Source organism: Toxorhynchites rutilus, chromosome 3, assembly GCF_029784135.1.
Source record: "Toxorhynchites rutilus septentrionalis strain SRP chromosome 3, ASM2978413v1, whole genome shotgun sequence".
In the NCBI taxonomy this organism is placed as follows: Eukaryota; Metazoa; Arthropoda; class Insecta; order Diptera; family Culicidae; genus Toxorhynchites; species Toxorhynchites rutilus.
The window spans coordinates 249,092,045-249,115,526 of NC_073746.1; the positions used below are offsets into that span (position 1 = coordinate 249,092,045).

Genomic DNA, 23,482 nt, shown 5'->3' on the forward strand with positions numbered 1-23,482 from the left:
CGTGGATCGATTTCCATCGCTGATGATGGTTGCGTGGACGTAGTTATTCTATAACAACACAAAGATGGTCAATTGAGGGCCCTGAGTTTGAACTCACGATCGATCGCTTGGTAAGCGAACGCGTAACCAAGTGGCTACGAAGACCCCCTTACAATAGCTTTGAGTTATATTGAGTTAAGTGTACCCTCTCCCCAAATAGCACACATGAAGGCAGCTCTATTTGCTGAAATCTTCAATGAAAATAAATTTAATGAATTAAAATAAAATTTTCTTCAGTTATCTTTTTTAAACTGAGGTGGTAATTTATTGCATTGATAAGGAAAAAAAACTATAAGCTCAAGCCACCTTAAATATTGGATGGTCCCGTCTTCGTTTTACGGTTTAAGAACCGGTAGAGGTACGAAATTCTTTTTTCCATATCTCTCCACTTGGTTGGTCGCGCAATCGGATAAATCGTTTGGCTAAGCATTTTTCGCTTCCGTAAAAGCACCTGGTACTCATTTCCAGAAACACCTCTCAACCAAGATGGTACCGAGTAAAGCACTCTTGTAGGATGCAGACGGTCATTTCCTAGGATATCAATATAATCATTCTGTCCGAACAGAGCTCGTTTCTCACACCAAGCATTTTTCGGTCTACAAAAAAAAGAAACAAACGTTCAGAGGTGTATTTGTTGTGGAAGTGAGTAATCAAATACCTATAATCCGGCATTGGTAATTTCTGCCCATTATCGTAATGTGGCAACAGACCTCGCTGCAGGATTTTTTCCTTGTAACCATACCGACGTATAAGTGGCCCACGAGCGATTTTATCAGCATGGTAACGGAATCGAACCGTCATTACGTTTGGCTGCCAAACGGAGCGCAAAGTTTGCACCATCAAACTTCCTAACCAACTCATTTTGTTTCAGTATTTAGTTTAGTAAAACCATGGAAGAATTTCTCAAAAAACCATTACCCTAGTGGCGTAACAAAGATAAACAACAATGCGTCTTCTTGACTTTCATGGCCAGGGATGCCAGGTAATTTTTTTAAAAGTCTTCACATGGTACGAGAAAATATCTTCAAATGTCTTCACATGGTACGAAAATATGTCTTCAAATGTCTTCACAATCATATCGAAGAAAACTAAAATTCACAGCTTACTTTTGAACAAATTTTGATGGCTTATTCAATGTTTATTTTAATTGGCATTGTTATATAGCGCATTTCACTAAAATTGCCTTGATGTTTTGAAGTTTATTTCAATAAATGTGAACAATGAATATATTTCACAACTGCGAACTAAATTTCATGAGTTTAGAAATAATAATTAGTTTGATATACCGTTGATTGAGTGAATATTGCCCATATAGGCCTAAGTAATAAAAATACGATGTCACAATTATTCAAATTTTCTAATGCAAATGAGCTAATGTCTTCTAGGGACAATATGTATTCAAACCGCTTGAAGTTCTCCAGATCCATATTTGAAGTGAATGTCGCTTTCTTGTTGAATTAATTCTATATGCTTGTAGATTTCCTGCTTGAAAAAGTTTGAAAAAAAGCACGTGAATGATCCTGAGGCCAGCTTTACGCAGTGGCGATATCATAACCAATGAGGTTTCACCGAGGTGCGATTATTGTTAGTTGAACGAAAAAAAGCCCGAGATAAAAGTCTCCGTTGATTAATAAAAACAAAAGTAAACAAGTGACACGCGATAAAAAGCGAGCGAATGACAATGAGACAAAAGCCCCATTTCTTTTGACGATCTTTTCGGCCAATAGTTTGAATTTTATAGAAATAATATCTCTCAAAAATTTACATGGGCTATCATACTAAATGTCTTCACATATTTCATAATGTCATCAAAATGTCTTCACAACATCAAATGTCTTCAAATAAAGTCAAATGTCTTCAAAATGAAGACATGTCTTCAAACCTGGCATCCCTGTTCATGGCTGCCATACTGGGTGCCAGCAAGATGGTGGAGTTAACAGGTGGCTCGTAATTTGCACTATTTAGAAAAGACGTTTGAGGAATGGCAAGACGAAAAGTTTGGATTTGTTTATGTTATTACTTACGTTAGTATGGTTACATTTGATTTCGTCGAAGGTATTTGAAGCAGTATAATAAATAAACAGTTGTCGTTGAAAATAGTAACCTAGTAACCTTTATGCATATGCTTCCGCCAGCTGGCTCGGCTAATAAGATTCAGGGAGTGCTTTGATCGTGGTACCGCCACTGGCGCATAATTTGCAGCTTTGTTTTTTGTGCTGGTTCATAACGACAATCAACCGTGCCGGCGAAACTGTAGTCAATGTTTAGTGTTGTTTAGATGCCATCTATGTAAATAAGTTCAAACTTACGGGATACGTCCGAACGGCAATTCTGACATTACGTTTTACCTTCCACTTCACTTTCCTTGGGTGCCAGTATTATTTTGTATTAGATTAGCCAGATTTCGATGTTTCCAGAATATACTGGTGCAAAATATTTGTAATCGAAGCTAGCAAATTTTTAAGTATTTGATAGAATTGGTTGAATTTAACATTTCATTGCATAATATCAAAATTCTAATGCGGGCTCGATGAATCAACAAATATTGTGACGAATGTGCTGCTACACGGTGAAGTGAATGTTCGATTCAATGCAATCGGTCCAAACAATCGGCGAGTATTTGGATCGAATGTTTATTGTTTTTATTTACCATTAAAAATGTTAGGAAACTGGATGACAATGCGAGTATTGAAATTGCTGCCGTAGCAATTGTACTGATATCGGGCTGTAAATTAAAAATGGTTGAAATCAACATTATTAAACTGCAATATTTTGCCGAATGTTTTGAATTTTATGAATCAATTTCATAGTTCCTTCATCTAAAATTTGTAAACAAACCAATCTGTCAAAGATAGATTCGGACGAATCGTGTAGCGGTGTATCGAATGTCATAGAGTGTCGAATCAACGAATGACAAAAATCCTTTGACTCGTGCCACTCGCGTTGGAAGGTATACGCATTAACAGATGGAGTGAGGATCTGAAGAAATACCATCCTTTTCGTGAGGAATTGAGTGAAGTTAACGGAATAATAATTTGAAGTGATCGAATAGTGGTGCCAGTCAATCTCCGACAGCGTGTGCTGAACCTTGCACACATAGGACACCCGGGAATCGAAAGGACAAAACAACGTCTTCGCAGCAAAGTGTGGTGGCCGAACGTAGACAAGGACGCAGAAAAGATGGTAAAATCTTGTCTGGATTGCCAGTTGGTGACAGGAACAATAACACCAGAACCTTTGAATATTCGCGAACTTCCTCAACAGCCATGGTACGTGTTGGCAATGGACATATTAGGCCCGCTGCCATCCGGCGACTCGATCCTCGTTTTGATTGATTTGTACAGTCGCTTCCGCATCATAGATGTACTTCGATCAACAACAACTGATGACATATTAAATCGACTGGGCCATACAATCATGAAAATGGGAATTCCAGCAGTATTGATTACCGACAACGCTCGTAGCTTCACCAGTAGATGGAAGATTTTTGTAAAGTTCATGGCATCCAGCTTAAGCATACTACTCCATATTGGCCACAGGCCAATGGAGAGGTAGAGAGACAAAATCGCACCATTTTGAAGACATTGAGAATATCTGCGCTAAATGGAACCGACTGGAAAAGGAATTTGGAGGAGGCAAACTATGTTTATTCCCTAACAAGACATCCGGCAACTGGACGTTCGCCAGCAGAAATTGCGTTGGGCAGAAGATTCCGAGATTGGATTCCGCAGATTCCGGAATCAATTCACGAGGATGAAGAGATCAAAGACTGTGACAAAATTTATAAGAGCAACTCTAAGAAATATTTCGACTCTTATCATAAAACGAACAAGGTGGATCTTCGACCCCGAGATATAGTTCTAATGCGTAACCTGTTACTGTTACCAAAATAAACTTTCGCCAATGTATCACGCTGATCCGGCTAAAGTGATTGAAAGGCAGGGTAATAGTGTGTAGGTGGAAACAGGAGATGGTAGAAAATATCGCAGGAATTCCGCTCATTTTAAGAAACTGCAACGCAGCCAGGTTAGTATCGCTGGCCAGCAACATACAACCGTTGAGGAATACGATGTCGCTGAGAGTAACGTGGATTGGGGCACCCCATTTTCATCATCGCATCAAACTTCCAGCACACCTATCGTCAACGATGAGAGGTCACAACATGAAGGCACACTAGAGAGACCGAGGCGGGAGGCTAGACGTCCTCTGCGGTACGATGATTTTGAACTAGAGTGAAATAATTCGAACATAAACCACTAATTGACAGAAAGAGAAATATGTTGTATCTGAATAAAATATGTGGGAACACGGGAAGGGTAAATAGAACAGAAGAATATAGAAGTTACTAGAGTGAGTAATTGAATGCGCGTTTCATTGGTTAAATCCGATTCCATCCGGGAAATACGAATACAATACCTTCCAACGCGAATATTCGACACTCGACATTGGAGGTTCGTAGCTCGTCAGTCGACTACACGATGCGTCGAATCATCGAGCGTCCACCATTCGAGGGTGTTCGTAGCATCGTGTAGCGCTGGCTTAAAACGCAACGGTCAGATACAAATTACTTCTCTTTTTTACTAGATTTCATAACTAATCTCGCTTGTTGTCATATCTGGTAAAAAATGACAAAATGTGTCTTGTCATAGGACATTTGATTTACAGGCTTTGTTCTCACTGCAGCGGGACGTCAGCGTGGCTTGGGCGCGGCGTGTGACGCTTACGATTAACCGTGTGTGTTCTTACCGATGTGTTCACACCAGGCTTACGTGTCATGAGCGTGGTTTTGGCGTGTGGCTGGCGTGCAAACGAAAACTATTCACGCCGGCGATATTTGTACTACATATTCTTCTTGCATATGTTTGTTTGTAGTAGTGACATAATTTAAAATTTTTTGATTTTCTTTTTTTTTTACTTTTTAAACCCTCCGAGTATTTAGCCGAATACGTCTAACGATGTTGGAATATTTAAAAATAAACCAATGTTCATTCTTTCATTCAACAACACACATTGACAATTTTCATAAAACACGTCGAAGACACGCCGCTGGCACGGTGCAATGTGAGTGAATCAAAATATCGTGGCAAGAAGTGAACACGCCCCGCTCACGCCACGTTGACGCCCCGCTGCAGTGAGAACATGGCCATATGGTGTTGAGGAGCATCAAGATGTGCATTTTGTGGTAATCTATATTTTCGATAGTAATATATTTGTATTTGTTCAGCTTATCAAACGCAATGACCCCAGAAAGCTGCAGTGCAATGTGTTATATATCCCCTAGATTTTGCTCTGTCTGCAGAAAAGTTATAAAATTGTTTAAAACGTTAGCTAACAATGACTTATTCATGAATTATTTTAAAATATACATTTTCGATTATAAAACTAACTTCTTATATTTTGTACGAGGGTTGGGTGAAAAGTGAGGCAAACATGTTTGCAGAACGCGTTAGCAGTATATTGACTCAACATTGTTCCAAAGGCCTAAACGCTGTTTTTTTAATGTCGGATTGAGTCTTTAGTAAACTAGAGTATAAGATTCGTGAATGTAACTTCCAAATCTTTAGTAGTCAAAACATCAAAAAAATGTACGCCTGGTAGTATGCAGCACATCATTTCACGAACTAAAGGGTGTGTCACATCAAATTGCATCACGGAAAAAACGCTGTAGAAATTCGCCCAGTAGACCGATCCTTTTGAAAATTTTAGACAGTAAAATAAAAACTATTGAACAACTTTTGGCATTTTCTTTTTATTCATACTTCGAGCCCAAGCCCGTATGCTCGCACCTTCCTCTTTACCCCGTCCATAAGGTTCTGTACAACATCAGGTTGTAGTTTTTTTTAACAGAAATCCATTTTCTCTTGAAGTCCGCCTCCGATTTGACAACTTTTGGGTTCTGCCGGAGGGCCTGCTTCATAATCGCCCAATATTTCTCTATTGGGCGAAGCTCCGGCGCGTTGGGCGGGTTCATTTCCTTTGACACGAAGGTGACCCCGTTGGCTTCGTACCACTCCAACACGTCCTTTGAATAGTGGCACGAAGCGAGATCCGGCCAGAAGATGGTCGGGCCCTCATGCTGCTTCAATAGTGGTAGTAAGCGCTTCTGTAGGCACTCCTTAAGGTAAACCTGCCCGTTTACCGTGCCGGTCATCACGAAGGGGGCGCTCCGCTTTCCGCAAGAGCAGATCGCTTGCCACACCATGTACTTTTTGGCAAACTTGGATAGTTTCTGCTTGCGAATCTCCTCCGGAACGCTGAATTTGTCCTCTGCGGAGAAGAACAACAGGCTTCGCTTTGACGTAGGTTTCGTCATCCATTACCAGGCAATGCGGCTTCGTCAGCATTTCGGTGTACAGCTTCCGGGCTCGCGTCTTCTCCACCATGTTTTGCCTTTCGTCGCGGTTAGGAACCTTCTGAACCTTGTATGTACGCAGGCCCTCCCGCTGCTTGGTCCGCTGGACGAATGAACTTGACAAATTCAGCTTATTGGCGACATCCCGGACCGAACTTCTCGGATCACGTCTAAACTGCTTAACTACGCGCTTGTGATCTTTTTCACTGACGGAGCATCCATTTTTGCCGTTCTTCACCTTCCGGTCGATGGTAAGGTTCTCGAAGTATCGTTTTAGTACTCTGCTGACCGTGGATTGGACGATTCCCAGCATCTTACCGATGTCCCGATGTGACAACTCCGGATTCTCGAAATGAGTGCGCAGGATTAATTCACGACGCTCTTTTTCGTTCGACGACATTTTTCCAAATTTACGAAAAATTGACAGTGAAGCATGGCCAACGTGATCTATACACTCTTATCTGATTATAAGCGAAAGCTGAAGATATAATTCCTAAAAATTACATTTCTACAGCGTTTTTTCCGTGATGCAATTTGATGTGACACACCCCTTAATAAAAAAAATAATCCAACCAACATCGGTTTCAGACATTAATCCATTTATCATGTTCCGTGTTCCGCCACGTATTCCAGTCAAACACTATGATATAATACCTCATATGCAGGCTGACGAGATGGTGGTCCGACACATGATCAACACTCTGTTTATTGAAAAATCACGCTCCCAAGACACACCTAGGTACGAGAAATAAACCGAGGAAAATACGTTGCCACTGTCTATGCGGAGCACCTCCATAGGAATATGTGTCTCGATCGGCACTGGGTACAAAACTAGCTATAGTGGACTATAAAGCTATGCGAGTAGACGTTGGCGATGCCAAGTTTTATAGCTTGAATGAGTCAATACAACGAGGTCCACCTTCTTCTACCAATTTCAGTAGGTATTTCAATAACCCTCGTTTGAAAGGTGCTGCAGTCTGAAGAGGGTTGTAAGCCTTATGAAAAACAAATGAACCATTCAGTTGGTCCCTCTTCGCTTGTGAGATCTTTGTATTGTATTGTATTGTATTGTATTGTATTGTATTGTATTGTATTGTATTGTATTGTATTGTATTGTATTGTATTGTATTGTATTGTATTGTATTGTATTGTATTGTATTGTATTGTATTGTATTGTATTGTATTGTATTGTATTGTATTGTATTGTATTGTATTGTATTGTATTGTATTGTATTGTATTGTATTGTATTGTATTGTATTGTATTGTATTGTATTGTATTGTATTGTATTGTATTGTATTGTATTGTATTGTATTGTATTGTATTGTATTGTATTGTATTGTATTGTATTGTATTGTATTGTATTGTATTGTATTGTGGAAACTTCCACAAATGTTAAGTTCTTCCAAAGAATGAAATTAATTTTTAATGTTAAGAGCTTGATTTATTTCGACTTGTCTGTTTGGTGGTTGGAACTAAACTCTAACTTTTTTCATTTAGTTACTGTCGTACCATGGCTACAAATCATGGCCTACCTAACGGTATGATTTCGCGTATGCCAATGGTACATCTTCCTTTTTTAGAAAATATCGTACGGTGCAAGCCATGCTGGGAGCCTACGAAGTCTTCCTTCTGGCCTGACGGGTTGTGGAGAGCCTTCAATAGGAACATCAGATTCATCGTCGTTATCGTTGTCTTCAACAACTTCTTGTTCATCATCGACAGGCATCGGCTCATCATCAGGAATCGGTTGCTCATCTTCTTTGGAGGAACTACTGGATCCGGAGGTTTTATATCTTGAAGATTGAATTCATCGATCAGCAGTTCCAAAGGAAGTTGATTTTGAGGTGTAGAATCAGCATCGGCATCGCTTCAATATCGTTGTCGAAGTTGGTTTGTGTGTGCTCGAATGAGTCGTCCGTTCTCGAGCAACACGGTGTAGTTTACTTTACTCTTGCGCTCCATGATTTGACCTGGAACCCATTCTGTTGTGTTACGATAATGAACCTGGGCAAAGACCATTTCTTTAGCATCAAAGGTTCGTTTCATCGCACCGTGTCGTCTGTTGAACTGGGAATTTTGCTTTTCGTTGACCAGCGTTGGACTTGGAGGACACGACTTCAGCAGATCCAGTGTCGTTCGTAGCGGTCGACCTAGAAATAGATGAGCTGGCGTCTTACGAGAGATGATGCCGTTGTCTTGAAGTCTCTGCAGCTCAGCATCAACCTTCGGAAGGGCAGCGTAGGCAACCGGTCGCTTGGGGCAGTACACAGGTCGTCCATCTGGCTTCGGGTAGAGCGTTACCTTAGCTTTGGTGCAGCATCCGAGGGTTGGTTGGAACACTTCAGGAAACTTCGCTTGCAGCTTCTGCATTGTTGCGTTTGAGTTTTGTTGGATTGCGTTGACTAATGAACTGAACGGAACCGACCAGAGATCGAACTGATCGATCGTTTCAATTCCCAGAACGTTGAGATCCGGATTGCTTGTAACGAAAATGCGGCCCACTTTCGTCACGTCTTGGATGGTGATTTCAGCGTTAAATTCACCTACGATGTCGATGCCGCCACCCGAGGCGCTCACAGCAGCGACATCCGTTGTCTCGATGACAGGCTTACCCACCGATGTCCAAGTTCGTTTGGAGATGATGGTGATGTCAGATGCACAATAGAGCTGCAACTTTGCTGGTACACCGTTGATGTCGATTTTCACGAACTTCCGCTTTGCTTTCAGATCAACTCGCTTAACCGCAATACCTTTAGACTTGACGATGTCCTTAGGTTTGGGTTTGTCGATCTGCTTCGTCGGCTTCTTCTCGGATGAGGAGCAGTACCCTTCCGTTTACACTTTGAACATGTGTGTGTCTGGTAGGGGCACTCCGTGACATAATGAAGATCCCCACAGAACCAGCAAGGTGTTTTTGGTGACTTCTTCTCCTTTCCGTTTGAAGTACGATGACGAGAGATTGCGTTGACTTTAGACTTGTCCATACAACCTTTCTCGATCATTTGCGTGTCTTGCTTAAGGTTGATGATGCGGTTGCACTCCTCAACCAGGTTTTCAAGCTTGAGGTTGGCACCGTCGGCGGGCGGCGCGTTTTCTTCAGCTTCCAACTTCCCGATCAGCCTGGTCCGGATATCCGAATCGCGTGGTGACTGGAGACCGCATACGAACCTGAGTGTCTTGAATTGGTCGCTGGATAGCTTTTCGATCTGGAACGCTTCGCTGTGCTTGTTCACCGATGCTGCGTAAGATGAAAAATCGTCGACTTCATTTTTCACGTATTGAAGACACTGGTAGCGTGCGTTTAAGAGTGACTTTTGGCGTCCAAAAAGTTTCTTCAACTTCTTGACGGTGTCTTCGAATGAAAAATCCCGCGGATGACTCGGCAATACACTGTTCACGTAGCGTTCGTGGAATTGCGTGCCGATTTTCCGCAGAAGTAGCCTGACCTTTGCTTTGTCATCCAAATGCTTTCCGTCCTCCTTGAACACGTCCTCGTATCGAGCATACCACGAATCAACGAAGATGCCGCCGTCTGGATCGTACTGAAACTCGTCGATTCCTGTGGAGAGTGACTCGATGATCTTCTCGCTTCCAACTTGATTGGCGTTACCCTGCTGGAGACCTGCAATTTGCTGCTGCTGGTTTGCGATGAGATCAGTCAGCCGGAGAATCGCTTGCTTTAAATCTGCGTCGGCCATTCTTGAATTCGTGACGGTTTGAGGGCTTCAGAAACGGAACGGAATTTAATCTTGAACAGGAACAGGAACAAGCTTGACGTTGCTTCCGGAAAATGGCAAGAACTTCTCCTCGTCACCAAAATTGTTAAGTTCTTCCAAAGAATGAAATTAATTTTTAATGTTAAGAGCTTGATTTATTTCGACTTCTCTGTTTGGTGGTTGGAACTAAACTCTAACTTTTTTCATTTAGTTACTGTCGTACCATGGCTACAAATCATGGCCTACCTAACGGTATGATTTTGCGTATGCTAATGGTACAACAAAGGATGTTTACAAAGAGTTCATTCAGAGGCGAAAATATCCAGTTATTCGTTCGTGTCGCATAATACCATGGACAGACATACAACTGTACTAGCGTTGTACGTGTACAGCGTTGTACAGGTACCACGATAGCATGGCACACATAATTTGGTTGTACATTGTACCGCATGTCAAGCTGACAATCATAAATTTGAATATATTGCATTGTATTTTCACCTATATTTGAATGAAAAAGGTTTTTATTTAGCGTCTAAACTATCAAACACAACAAATATGTTTCCAATCTGAGTTATTAACTCAAGAGAAAGTCAATGAAAAGAATGTATACCAAGTGTTTTGATTCGGTTTGTTCATGCTACTCACCACTAACCGTCTATGGCGCTGCGCACAGCACAACTGTAGCCACGTACAGCGGTATAATAGGTCGGTACAGGTACAGCGATTGTACCGAGTTGTTTGCATGGTTCTAGCGCTGTACATGGTGACAGACATACAATTTTCGAAGTACAACGCAAGTACAGCTGTATGTCTGTCATAAGTATAACAGATCTGTCCTGACAGAAGCTAACATATCGAGTTCCCCACTGACTTTTTCCCTTTGTTTTTACCATAAATTGAGTTACCCACTGACAGTCCCACTTGTGATTTTCCTAACGATCTTAGCAGAGAAGAGAAGTGGAACTTGAGAGAAAAAAGTGTAGGCTGTTGGGAAACAAAACCGACACTCCCGGACAGATTGCAAGGTGGACAACACTCCGACGGCCAAGCACAAAACGACGGGACTTTTCGGATACCGCGTGGGCCGGTGTAAAAAACAGAGCACATAGAAAACACGTCGTTTATTTGTACGGTATGGTTTGTAACTGATATTATGTGAAACAAAGTTCATACAGTTGAAAGGTATGCATTTTTTCTTTTCGCCTCGCCACACTTTCGCCACGACACAGACTCGAGGGAAAGATATCGCACTTCTACACTCCTCCTCGATATCTTTAGCGGTTATCAGACTTCGTTAAGCCCAACATCTCCGAAAACTGCTTCTGTTTAACACAACCCAATGGCTTGGTCAGAATGTCGGCGATCATCGATTTCGACGGACAATATTCTACTGCTACGATGCCTTTCTCCGACAAATCCTTCGCGAAATGTAGACGAGTGTCAATGTGCTTTGATCGTCTTGAAGAACGGTCGATTGCGACGAAGTCGATACAGCTGATGTTATCTTCCAGCACAGTGGTCGGTCCCTCCTGTGTTTCCTCGAAATCCGCAAGTAGCTTTCGTAACCACAAAATTTCTCTGCAAGCCTCGGATAAGGCTATATATTCGGCCTCCATACTCGATAGAGACACTGAAGTTTGCTTGCGGCTGATCCATCCAATTGTCGCTTGCCCAAGCTGGAACACGTTTCCGGTGTTAGACTTGCGATCATCCGTATCACTACTCCAATCGGCGTCACTGTACCCGATTAACGTAAGTGACTCTTCTCTCTTGCTGATCAGTTGAAGCACGTAATCGCTGGTGGATACGAGATACCTAACCACTCTTTTCAACTCCACCCAATCTGCTTCCGTTGGAGCACTTACTCTCCTGCTCAAAATCGCAACGCTTGCTGATACATCTGGTCTTGTATTGACAGCCATGTAAAGCAACGCACCGATTAGACATTGATATTGTTTATTATCAGACATCACCTTGCTGCCTTCCCTGCTGCGGTAGTAGCCTGTATCTAGTGGAATTTTCGATCCTTTAGCACGGTCAAGATTAAAATGGTTAGCAACCCTCATAATATAACCTTGCTGATCCATCGAGTAATAGCCATTTAAATCTTTCCTGATCCTGATACTCAGGAAGTAACTAACGTCCCCCAGTGACGATAGAGTCAACTTTTTCTTCAGCTCATCCTCCAGTTTCGTTATTTCTTCCCTCGACTGACAGGCTACCAGAATATCGTCCACATAAATAAGCAAATACATCAAACCATCAGGAGTTCGTTTCGTGTACAAACAAGGATCTGCACTTGATTGCTCGAAGTCCATCTCTTCGAGGATTCCACGAATCGTCTCATTCCACACTCGCGCTCCTTGCTTCAATCCGTAAAGACTGCGTTGTAGCTTACAGACCAGTCTCTCATCGCCAGATTGCTGGAAACCTCTTGGTTGCTGCATGTATAACTCCTCTTTCAATCGGCCGTGTAAGTATGCACCTTTAACGTCAAGATGATGGATCTTCATCTGCTTATGACCAGCTATAGTCAACAAAACCTTCAACGTAGTTTGAGCAGCTACTGGCGCGAAAACGGAATCGTAGTCTACTCCAAACTGTTGCGAGTATCCCTGGGCTACTAAGCGAGCCTTGTATCTGGTGACATTTCCAGCACTATCTTCCTTTTTCTTGAATACCCATTTGCTCCCGATCGGTTTCCGACCAGCGGGAAGCTCGACAAGCTTCCATGTATCATTCTGCATCAAATTGTCATACTCTTCTTTCATCGCTGCTTGCCATAAATCCCGCTCAGGTCCTTGAACAGCTTCATCATAACAGGTTGGCTCACCTTCAACAACCAAAGCCACATAATCGTGTAGTCTTCGCGGAAGTACTCCTCGCGTCGACCGTTTGTCACTATTCTGCATCTCGTCCGACACTAAAACCTCTGCTCCATCTGCGACTCGTTCATCAGTTTGCTCTTGCTCTTCCAAATCATAAAATTCCACATCCGAATCGTGATCTGGAACCTGATGCTCCTCCTGAACGCATTTTTCTTCCTGAAGACCTGTCTCCTCCTGCAACGCTTCAGTTTCAGGCCAGTCAAAATCAGCTTCAGTTTCTCCCGATGCTTGGGATTTTGACTTTATCATGCGAGGGCTGTCCTCCAGTTCAATAAAGCGCGCGTCACGACTGATCGTGATTCTGTCCGTCTCAGGGTCAAGGAATCTAAATGCTTTACGATCCTCGCAATAGCCGACAAAAGTTAATTTTTGCGCTTTGCAGTCGAATTTATTTCTTTTAACTTCCGGAATATGTACATAGGCCGAACACCCGAACACTCGTAAATGACCTAGCTTTGGAACCTTTCCAAACCATTTCTCGTATGGTGTCTTGTCAACCACACGCGAAGGTAAACGATTCTGTACGTATGCAGCGGTCATAACCGCCTCACCCCAGTACTGCTTTCCGAGTCCTGCGTCGAGCAACATACATGTTGCCATCTCTTGCAACGTACGGTTTTTCCGCTCGGCTACACCGTTCTGCTGCGGGCTATAGGCAGCAGTGTACTGAGCTTGAATACCTTCCTGCTCGTAGAACGTCTTCAGTTCGTTGTTGACATATTCTCTGCCCCCGTCGGACCTAATTATACATGGAACTCTCCCGAATCGCGTCTTAACGTGAGCTACGTAACGTTTTATACAACCAGCTACATCTGATTTCCGTCGCAACAAACATACAACGGTATAGCGACTAAAATCGTCAATGAGGGTCATCAAGTACCTGCATCCTCCTGGGGTCACGTTGATCATCGGACCGCAAACATCCGTATGAATCAAGTCGAGTACTCTAGTGGCTCTGCTCTCAGATGTTTTGGGAAAAGAAGTACGTGAGAGCTTCCCTTTCAAACAGTCTTCGCAAACCTGCCGCAGACCGCAATCCTCCATCTTGAATCCGAAACTGAGATTACCTGCTTTCAGTTTCTCCAGCACTACCGGATCCCGATGTCCGAACCGCCGATGCCACACATGTTGGCAGTTTGATAAATGATGCTGCTCCTTGCTCATATTCGCATAGTCCACTGTTTTCAACACAAACAATTTTCCATTTAGTTCTCCCAACGCCACAGTTTTACCGGCGGTGCTCACTACCGAACATGATGACCCAACGAAGTTCACTTGAAAACCCTTCGTCGTCAGCTTACGCACCGAGATTAATCCACTGTCCAGCGCTGGTATGAAAATCACTTCCGTTAATTTAACTTTTTGCACATCACCGTCTTTATCCACGCATTTTATGAATCCTTCCCCGATTCCGCGCGACTTTGACACCGAGCCATCAGCGAGCACTACCTGCACTTGCTTGTTTTCATCCAATTTCGTAAAGAAAGCGCGATCGTTGGTCATATGACTCGAGCAGCCACTGTCAATGTACCAACATCCCTTTCGACGAGCACTCCCGACCGTAAAACAAATCGGAACATCCTTTTCAGCCGTTAGTTTGGCTTTCACATCACTTTTCTTCGCTGTTTGTTTTCCTGCCTTCGCACTCACTGGTTCCCCGTCACTCTTCTTCTGTTGTTGCAGCCACTGCCGGCAATCCTTTCGAAAGTGACCGGGCTTCTGACAGTGAAAACACAATCGTTTCTTCTGCCCACTCTGTTGCAGCTTCATGGCTTTTTCTCCCGACTCTGGATTCCGCTCAATTCGCCGTTGATATTCGTCCAACAACTTTTGCTTGACGAACGACATCGTCAGATCTGCCTCTGGCCGGCTTTCTAAAGCCGTAACTAAACCACCATATGAGTCCGGCAGACTCCGCAATATCATTGCAATCTGTAATGGTTCTTCGAGCGCCTGGCCCGCACACGCGAGACGAATAAAAAGCTCTTCGAGATCAAACAAATGTTTTTCTAAATCTTCACCGTCAGCCATGTTCAAGTTGCAAATTTTCTTCAGTAAAGACACTCGCGAAGTCATGGTAGTTTTCTCATGATATCGCTTCAAACAGTCCCACAGTTCCTTGGCGGATTTAGCATCCTTCACCAAATTCAGTTGGCTGTCTTCCACGTATAAAACAATTATCGCGTGACACTTCGAATCGTCTTTCTTCCACGCTTCCGTGACTGGCTCAGGTTTTGCACTGTCAATCACATACCACCGCTCTTCACGCTTCAAAAACATCTCCATTCTCGTCTTCCAAATCGAATAATTTTGATTATTCAACCGGGCGAACAAGTATTTCTCAGCCATCATCTCCTATTCACTGAAACGCACGTTTAACGTAACGTTGTTCGAGAATGTTCTTCGAGCTTCCGCTCACACACCGGGCAATCAATTTTGCTGTCTCACTAATACAGCCACCCGAGATCCGCTGCTGCCTTGCAGCGACGAACAGCACGCCAAGAAGAATCAAAATGGCTTCGCTCGAACAATCGAGAAAATTATTTTTCCAAATGGAATTTTCACTTCACTGTTTTTCACCACCGAGCTGGGCCCATAACCTGTAGGCTGTTGGGAAACAAAACCGACACTCCCGGACAGATTGCAAGGTGGACAACACTCCGACGGCCAAGCACAAAACGACGGGACTTTTCGGATACCGCGTGGGCCGGTGTAAAAAACAGAGCACATAGAAAACACGTCGTTTATTTGTACGGTATGGTTTGTAACTGATATTATGTGAAACAAAGTTCATACAGTTGAAAGGTATGCATTTTTTCTTTTCGCCTCGCCACACTTTCGCCACGACACAGACTCGAGGGAAAGATATCGCACTTCTACAAAAAGTGGCAACGATTTGTGGCAAGAAAATGTAAACAGTGAAAAAATTGACAGATAGTTTACGCTCTAAAAATTGAACATAATGTTAAGATGTCTCTAAAAGGGTGGGAGACATCATATATAAGGTGGGAGGTTCGTATATAATGTTATTAATATCATGATAAACACGGCGAATGGGATAGAAATTACAAACTGAAACTGAATAAAATATACATATAGACGCTAAAACGCTGTGGATAGATATTATAATGCATTTTTATCGGTTTATGTATAATGCATTATCGAAATAAATCCATATGTATTGTAATCATAACTTGCTGTGCTATTCATAACAACATTTATGATCGTATTCCACCAATGATGACAAATGTGTAATTTACGAATGAAGCTTCGCCATAGAAACTGAACATTGAATAAAAAAAATTAAAATGTGGTAAGAGCATCAGTTGAAATATTTTAAAGCATTCTCATCAGAATAAATTGAATGATACAATAATTATACGACTAAATAATGTAGGTACGCTTAAAAAACAACATAAAAATATGATTTCTGTATTTTTTTTTTCAGTTTTGAACACACCCTATAAAAAGCTATTTTTATTTTTTTAAATACCCTCTGTTGGTATTGTATCTAGAATTTACAAGGTAATAAAACGTTAACGTCAATTAGTTTCTAGTAATCAGTTTTTTAGTTGCAGAGGAAATTAACACCAAACTATATTTTTTAGTATTATATATAGATTCCATGCCAAACCGACATAGTGGTTCTCAGATTTTCGTGTAAATTGGTAGTTTTGTTCCTTTTCGTCAAATATTAGATCCCATCCCATTTTAGGGTGGTTCGAAAAATCTAGTTTTCTCCTTTTTTCCAAAAATATTTTTTTTTAGATTCATATCTTTTGAACTACTAAACCGATTCAGATGATCGAAATATCAAATTGGCCAGTTAGCCAGTTTTTTTTAAATACTATACTTGCAAAAAAAATGATTTTGTTTTCTTGATTATTGATCGTAATTGTTCTTTATAGTTTTCATTCAAGGGCGCCATGTTTTTTTATATTTTTCTCGAAAGATGAGGATTTTTTAGATAACATATCCAAAAATGTGTTCTTCCTTTTTAAATTATGATTTTTCAAAATTAACCGATGTTTCAAAAAATCATTTTTCTCCTTTTTTCCAAAAATGACGTTTTTTAAAAATTCATAACTTTTATCTACTGAATCGATTCATATAATCGACATAGTTAATTTAAGTCAATAATTTCACACACGCAAATTTTTTTTTTTAATTTATGAAAAACAGATACAATTATTAATCACGAAAACAAAAATAGTGTTTACGCAAGTGCAATATTTTTCCAAAATTTATTTTTCGTTTTATTATTTCTCGAACAACTCTGAATTCTTGGCTTTAATTTGATATATCGATCATCTGAATCGCTCTAGCAGTTCAAATGTTATGAATTTTAGAAAATAGGAAAAAGGGGAAGAATTTAATATTCCGAACTATCGGTTAACTCTAAAAAATTATAACTCAAAAAAGAAAAAAGAATATATCTAATTTTGAGTAAAAAATATAAATGTGTAAAAAAATCCTCAGTTTTCAAGAAAAAATATAGAAAAATATAGCGCCGTTTGTCCCGAAACCATGTAAACTATAAAAACAGATACAATCAAGAATTACGAAAACAAAATTCAAATTTCTTGGAAGTTTGATATTTTTTCAAAAAGACTAGCTAATTTACTTCAATTTGATGTATCGATCATCTGAATCGGCTTAGTGGTTCAAAAGTTATGAGTTTTTGATAATAGTCATTTTGGGAAAAAGTGAAAAAATCGAATCACCCAAAAAAATAATAATACAGGTTCAATGTTTTACCATAACGAAAACAAGCTACCAATTTTCCAAAAATCTGAAAACCAATATATCAGTTTGGCATGGAATGGTTGAAGTAATACTGCAATAGTTCACAAATTTCGAAGTTCGCGTTTTTCTTGTTGTTTTTCATGTCTTTTAGTGCGGCCATAATAATAGTCAGAATTACTGCATTTGGATTGATGCTAGAAAATATCATTAACTTCCTTGAATAGTGGATGTGATATAATTCACTTTATATATGTATATATATTAATAAATGTTTTCAAACGAATACATTTGTCAAACAAACTGCAAAACTAAATACATTTATACTGTGCCTTAATTTTTTGAGTTTAACGTTCAAAGACCTTTCAACAAAAATGGCATTGGAACAACATAGTAAAACTGACATACAATTATGACAGATGATTGCTTTTTGATTTGCGCGTGCTCCAACTGGTGAACCGCCAATTAAAAGGCACTCCATCTAAAAAAAACGCCAATAAGCAAATGGTACTGTAAAACTGTGAAAAATATATAAAAAATATACAATCTAAGACTCTTTTTGTCGTTTATGAGTTTGTTTTTTTAAGTTACTGCTTGGCATGTTTGCGGATAACGGAAAGATATGATATGTTGGTTTGAAAGTTCGGAATTGGAAAAAAAATATAAAATTCATGTGAACGGAGACAACTTTTGTGTACAGCACATGCCACTAGGGCCTAGATTTCTTACAAAACGTCATAACTTTACAACCATTGAGTCGATTTCAAAAATCGTCATATCAAATGAAATCTTATTCTTTTATGAATCAACTTTAATCTGTCGTTCACACAAACTCAAAAATTAAATACTACAGAAAAACTTTAATTATAACGCTTAGAGAATTTGCGATTTAATTTTCCACAATTCGCTCTTTCACACCAAATTTTTATCTTGTCGCAATTTTAAACCTCTCAAATTGAATTGTTAAAAGCAAATGGTACTGTAAAACTGTGAAAAATATATAAAAAATATACAATCTAAGACTCTTTTTGTCGTTTATGAGTTTGTTTTTTTTAAGTTACTGCTTGGCATGTTTGCGGATAACGGAAAGATATGATATGTTGGTTTGAAAGTTCGGAATTGGAAAAAAAATATAAAATTCATGTGAACGGAGACAACTTTTGTGTACAGCACATGCCACTAGGGCCTAGATTTCTTACAAAACGTCATAACTTTACAACCATTGAGTCGATTTCAAAAATCGTCATATCAAATGAAATCTTATTCTTTTATGAATCAACTTTAATCTGTCGTTCACACAAACTCAAAAATTAAATACTACAGAAAAACTTTAATTATAACGCTTAGAGAATTTGCGATTTAATTTTCCACAATTCGCTCTTTCACACCAAATTTTTATCTTGTCGCAATTTTAAACCTCTCAAATTGAATTGTTAAAATGATAGGTCAAAGAAAGAAAAGCAGGAGAAATTAACGAATAATGGAGGGTAAATAATAAAGCAATGGATTTTTAAAAACCATCTCAGAAAAATATTGAAAAAAAACATTCCTTTTTTAATTTCTCTTTCAAATTTTGATAAAATTGCACTGAATAGTTAAATAAGAGCAATATTAATATTTGAATAAACTTATGTAATTATAAACATGTTTATATAAACCTTCCCATCTTCTCATTCTTCATTAAAGACCTTGCGTCAAGACAGCTAGAAATCCATACACTCTCAAATCAAGTGTGCCTGAAAAAAATATATTCTTCACGTAAAAAAGCGATGAAAATGTGGACACTTTTTAGTAAGTGAATTGTATGGAGTTCCACTGCTGTGATCTTAGCATCAATCATAGCACCCGGCTGAATAAGATCCTTGTATTTAGCCCTTTATTAGCGGTCATAATTTGGATCCCGCACTCGTTAGTGTAATCTCTATCACATAAGAAGACACGAAGTCAGTTTCAATAGTTAAAATTTGAATGAAAATTTTCACATCATGTTATTTAATGAAACACGTATTTCTGACTTTTTTTACCTTTTGTTAATTAATTTCCAACATTGTTACTGAAACTTTTCATTATAATATGAAATTGTCTTCTAAAACAATTTTTGTATGAGATTTTTTCACCACTTGTGAAAAAAGTGTTTTTCATTCAAATAAAAAAAATCATTTGACACGAAAAAATTAGTTTTTATTTTAAATTTTAATTTTAAAAACGTGTTCATCTCGCCCGAAAATCAATTAATTTTTGGCTCAAATATTTCACACTTTTTGAAAGATAAAAGATTGGTTTGAGATTTGTACAAGCACTATTTTCTTTGCCACTCCTCAATTATCAACAGTGGCAAACAATGTCAAACATCCAACATGGAAAAATTCGACTGAAATATTAAAGGTAACCTAACTATGTAACGACAGGTTAGAAGAACAGACCGAAACAGTTTGTTTTTTAACAGATGACAATTGTATCGTGGCTTATTTCGATTATTTATGTAGTAAAAAGGTCCAGAGAACAGTCGTATGCTTAGTTCTCGAAAGCAGTAACATTTTCGGTGAAATTTTGATTGATTGGCGATTATTCTCTCATAACATACACACCGACACTGAGGGCCTTCGAAACATCAACTTTATAACTTTAAAATAATGAAACCTCGTTTGTTTCTATGAACGTGGGGAAGTGAAAATGGTACATGGAAATATCACTTTAATCCGTCGTTTTCGACGTGTTTTCAAATATTCACTGCACGCTATCACATTAGCCTCATATTCAGCGGGAACTCTAAAGAAATGTTCGTTTTTAATTGATAAATTACTTTCTGAAAATAGCATTTTGACATGGATGCGGAGGGCATTCAAAGATAAACACAACGACTGACATCACTATTTGAGAAAAAGTTACGGCAGCGCATGCTATGTCGCTCGAAACTGTGCCATTTTCATTACCTTTATTCCAGGACATTGCTAGCCAAGGCGTTGTGCTATAGGTGGACCGCAATGTCAAAATTGCTGTTCGGCCATTGCTCGTGAAAAAACAAATTTGTTTACAAAACAAGTCGTATCTTTTGGTGACAAATGCATTCGTTGGCAAAATAGCTGCTCGCGCTTTATTGTCGAATCATAACAGTGCAGAAGGATGTTTTGGTATATCTTTTCGCCTTTCTTTCCAAGCAAAATGTACTTCTGTTTGGCTCCCATCGGCGAGGAAAAGAGTACTATCAGCTTACGGCGATGGTGACAGAAAATATCGCTGATTGTGGCTCCACTAATTTCGCTCAGGGAGGAGGAGAATGCTGTGCATATACCGGGAAGGAGATCCGGAGAGGGCCGTTACAAGTAATTGGCTAGAGCAAAAGGAGGTTGTGCACTATATTCCACAAATATATATTTGCTTTTTTTTTTTCCTTCAATTATTTTCCTTAGCTAGTTGATATTGAAATCATAACCACACACCCAAACAAAAAGTAAATAATTCTGAAAGTTACGTCTCGCTACTCGTCTCACGTCATGTCATGAAAGTGTCAAGAACGAAACACCTATAGTTCAGCATCTTGTTGCTAGCGGCCCTAGGGCATCCATATACTAAAGGCTGATTTAGACGATGCCAGTCAGCGCTCTAGTTGAAGTATCCAGTGAATAGAGAACAGACACTCTGTCCAAGTTACTTGTACCAGTATCGAACAAGTAATTGGCCTCCAACTTAAGGGCATTTTGGATTTGCATTTCTCATGAATAACTGTGTTCTACTAGTCAAGGCCTTTCATTTGATACCCATATTAAAAGGGTTTTGAGAAAATATGTAATCCACCATTTTGTGGTGGCGGCCATTTTGGATTTGCATTTCTCATGAATAACTGTGTTCTACTAGTCAAGCCCTTTCATTTAATACCCATATTGATGGGGTTTTGAGCAAATATGTAATCCGTCATTTTGGATTTGCATTCCTCATGAATAATTGTGTTCTACTAGCCAAGCCCTTTCATTTGATACCCATACTGGAGGAGTTTGGGAGAATATGTAATCCGCCATTTTGTAGCGGCAGCCATCTTGGAGTTTTAAAATCATGAAATTCTCAGTTTTATAATGACTGCAGAGATAAAGGTGTGTTCCAAATTTCAGATCAATCGGTCAACAGGAAGGGGCTCAAATTTCTATCGATGTGGTAATGCGCTACAGACAAACATGTTACAAACATACAAACATACAAATTAAAGGGCAAGCTAAATAAAACCGTTTAAAAACAGTTCCTATCGGTGCTATATGAGAAAAATCTGTGATCTTATTGTACAGAACAAAATAAAAAACAGTAAGTGGGTTATATCTATGGTAAAACCGCAACAGTAACGTAGGACTATCGTTGATTTAATGATCATTTGTTTGAAGTCGAATCTGAATCCATTTTGAATGAATGAATAAATGAATATTTGGGGGACTTTGAAAACGAGAGTGTTACGTTGGAGGTACAATGTTTTATGCATCCAATATTGGATACGAAAACATCCTACTGATGGGGAAGAATAATCTTCAGAAGCTTTCCTGCTAATTGCACTTGATTGAAAAATCACAGAACCAAATGTAATTGGTCACAGTGTTATATGGTTAGAAAACATTAAAATAAACTCTTTCGCTTGAATGTAATTTTCAATTCCAAGGGGAACTGGCAGATTATTTGGCAGCAACGATCACTTCTTTCCGGATTCTTCTCGATAACCAGCAAACGTGAAGAGTTGCGCGTGTGTATGTGTGTGTGTGGCGGTTGTTCCGATGTCTGAAGCGGATCAATTTTCGATGCTGGTATTCTCTCGGTCGTCTTCTCTTCTCTTTCTGATGGATCGGCTTTTCTGCGCTCCGTCACAGTCCCAAAACAAACTGAATGTGTTTCAGGTTAGGTCAGGCCAGGTAATGAATCCCTTGATCCCTCACCGTCCAGCTCATCCAGCTCGTTCAACTTGTTCATTAACAATGTTGTCTTGTCGATGTCCTCACGAAAAATGAATGCGTTTCACCACCGGAATATCGCTTAAGTATGCTTTTTTTCCGTGACTGAATCGAAAGCAGGTGTGGTTTACGATGGCAATTTGGAAGGCAAACTAGAGGCGAATGAACTTTTTGAGTTTGAAACTTTCGACGACTGAGCAATAATCGATTGAAAATTATATGTTTTTCGCGATGCGAAACATTTTCCATTGCGCGCGGAAACTGTATTCGATACGAAAATATCCTACTAATGGGGAAGAATAATCTTCAGAAGCTTTCCTGTTAATCGCGATTGATTGAAAAATCACAAAACCAAATGTATTCGTTCGCAGCAGTACTATGTGGATAGATAACAAGGAGAACTGGCAGATTATTTTGCAGTAACGATGACATATTTCCGGATTCTTCTCGATTCTTCTTGAAGTCCACCACCAGTGGTTAATGCTAACTTGATAACCACCTGTTAATTGCACTTGATTGAAAAATCACAAAACCAAATGAATTTGGTCGCAGTGTTATATGGTTAGAAAACATTAAAATAAACTCTTTCACATGAATGTATTTTTCAATTCCTAGGGGAACTGGCAGATTATTTTTAAGCAACGATAATATTCTTCCGGAGACTTCTCGATGCTGGATGGCATTTAAACGAAAGAAGTTCCGCTCGTATATATATGTGTGTGGCGGCTGCTTCGATGTCTCAAACGGAACCGTTTTTCGGTGCTGATACTCTCTCGGTCGACTTCTCTTTTTCTGATGGATCGGCTTTTCTGCGCTC

General features: G+C 39.7%; 1 protein-coding gene and 1 pseudogene across 1 annotated transcript; one reads left to right on the top strand and one right to left on the bottom strand.

Annotated features, from left to right (window-relative positions):
• Nucleotides 1–261: 261 nt before the first annotated feature.
• Nucleotides 262–1,009, bottom strand: LOC129777795 (39S ribosomal protein L51, mitochondrial). Its single transcript, XM_055784277.1, has 2 exons — nt 698–1,009; nt 262–635 (listed from the first exon to the last, which is right to left on the bottom strand). Exons 1-2 carry the CDS (start codon nt 898–900, stop codon nt 347–349), a joined length of 492 nt encoding a protein of 163 aa, XP_055640252.1. The 5' UTR covers nt 901–1,009; the 3' UTR covers nt 262–346.
• Nucleotides 1,010–1,567: 558 nt separating this feature from the next.
• On the top strand, nt 1,568–1,634 carry LOC129780851 (U4 spliceosomal RNA; annotated as a pseudogene).
• Nucleotides 1,635–23,482: the final 21,848 nt, after the last annotated feature.

Excerpts from the sequence above, each read along its gene's own strand:
- LOC129777795 (XM_055784277.1), bottom strand. The coding sequence starts at position 900 with ATGAGTTGGTTAGGAAGTTTGATGGTGCAAACTTTGCGCTCCGTTTGG. Across the intron at positions 636-697 it reads TTACCAATGCCGGATTATAG|ACCGAAAAATGCTTGGTGTG; the intron begins GTATTTGATTAC and ends TTTTTTTTGTAG.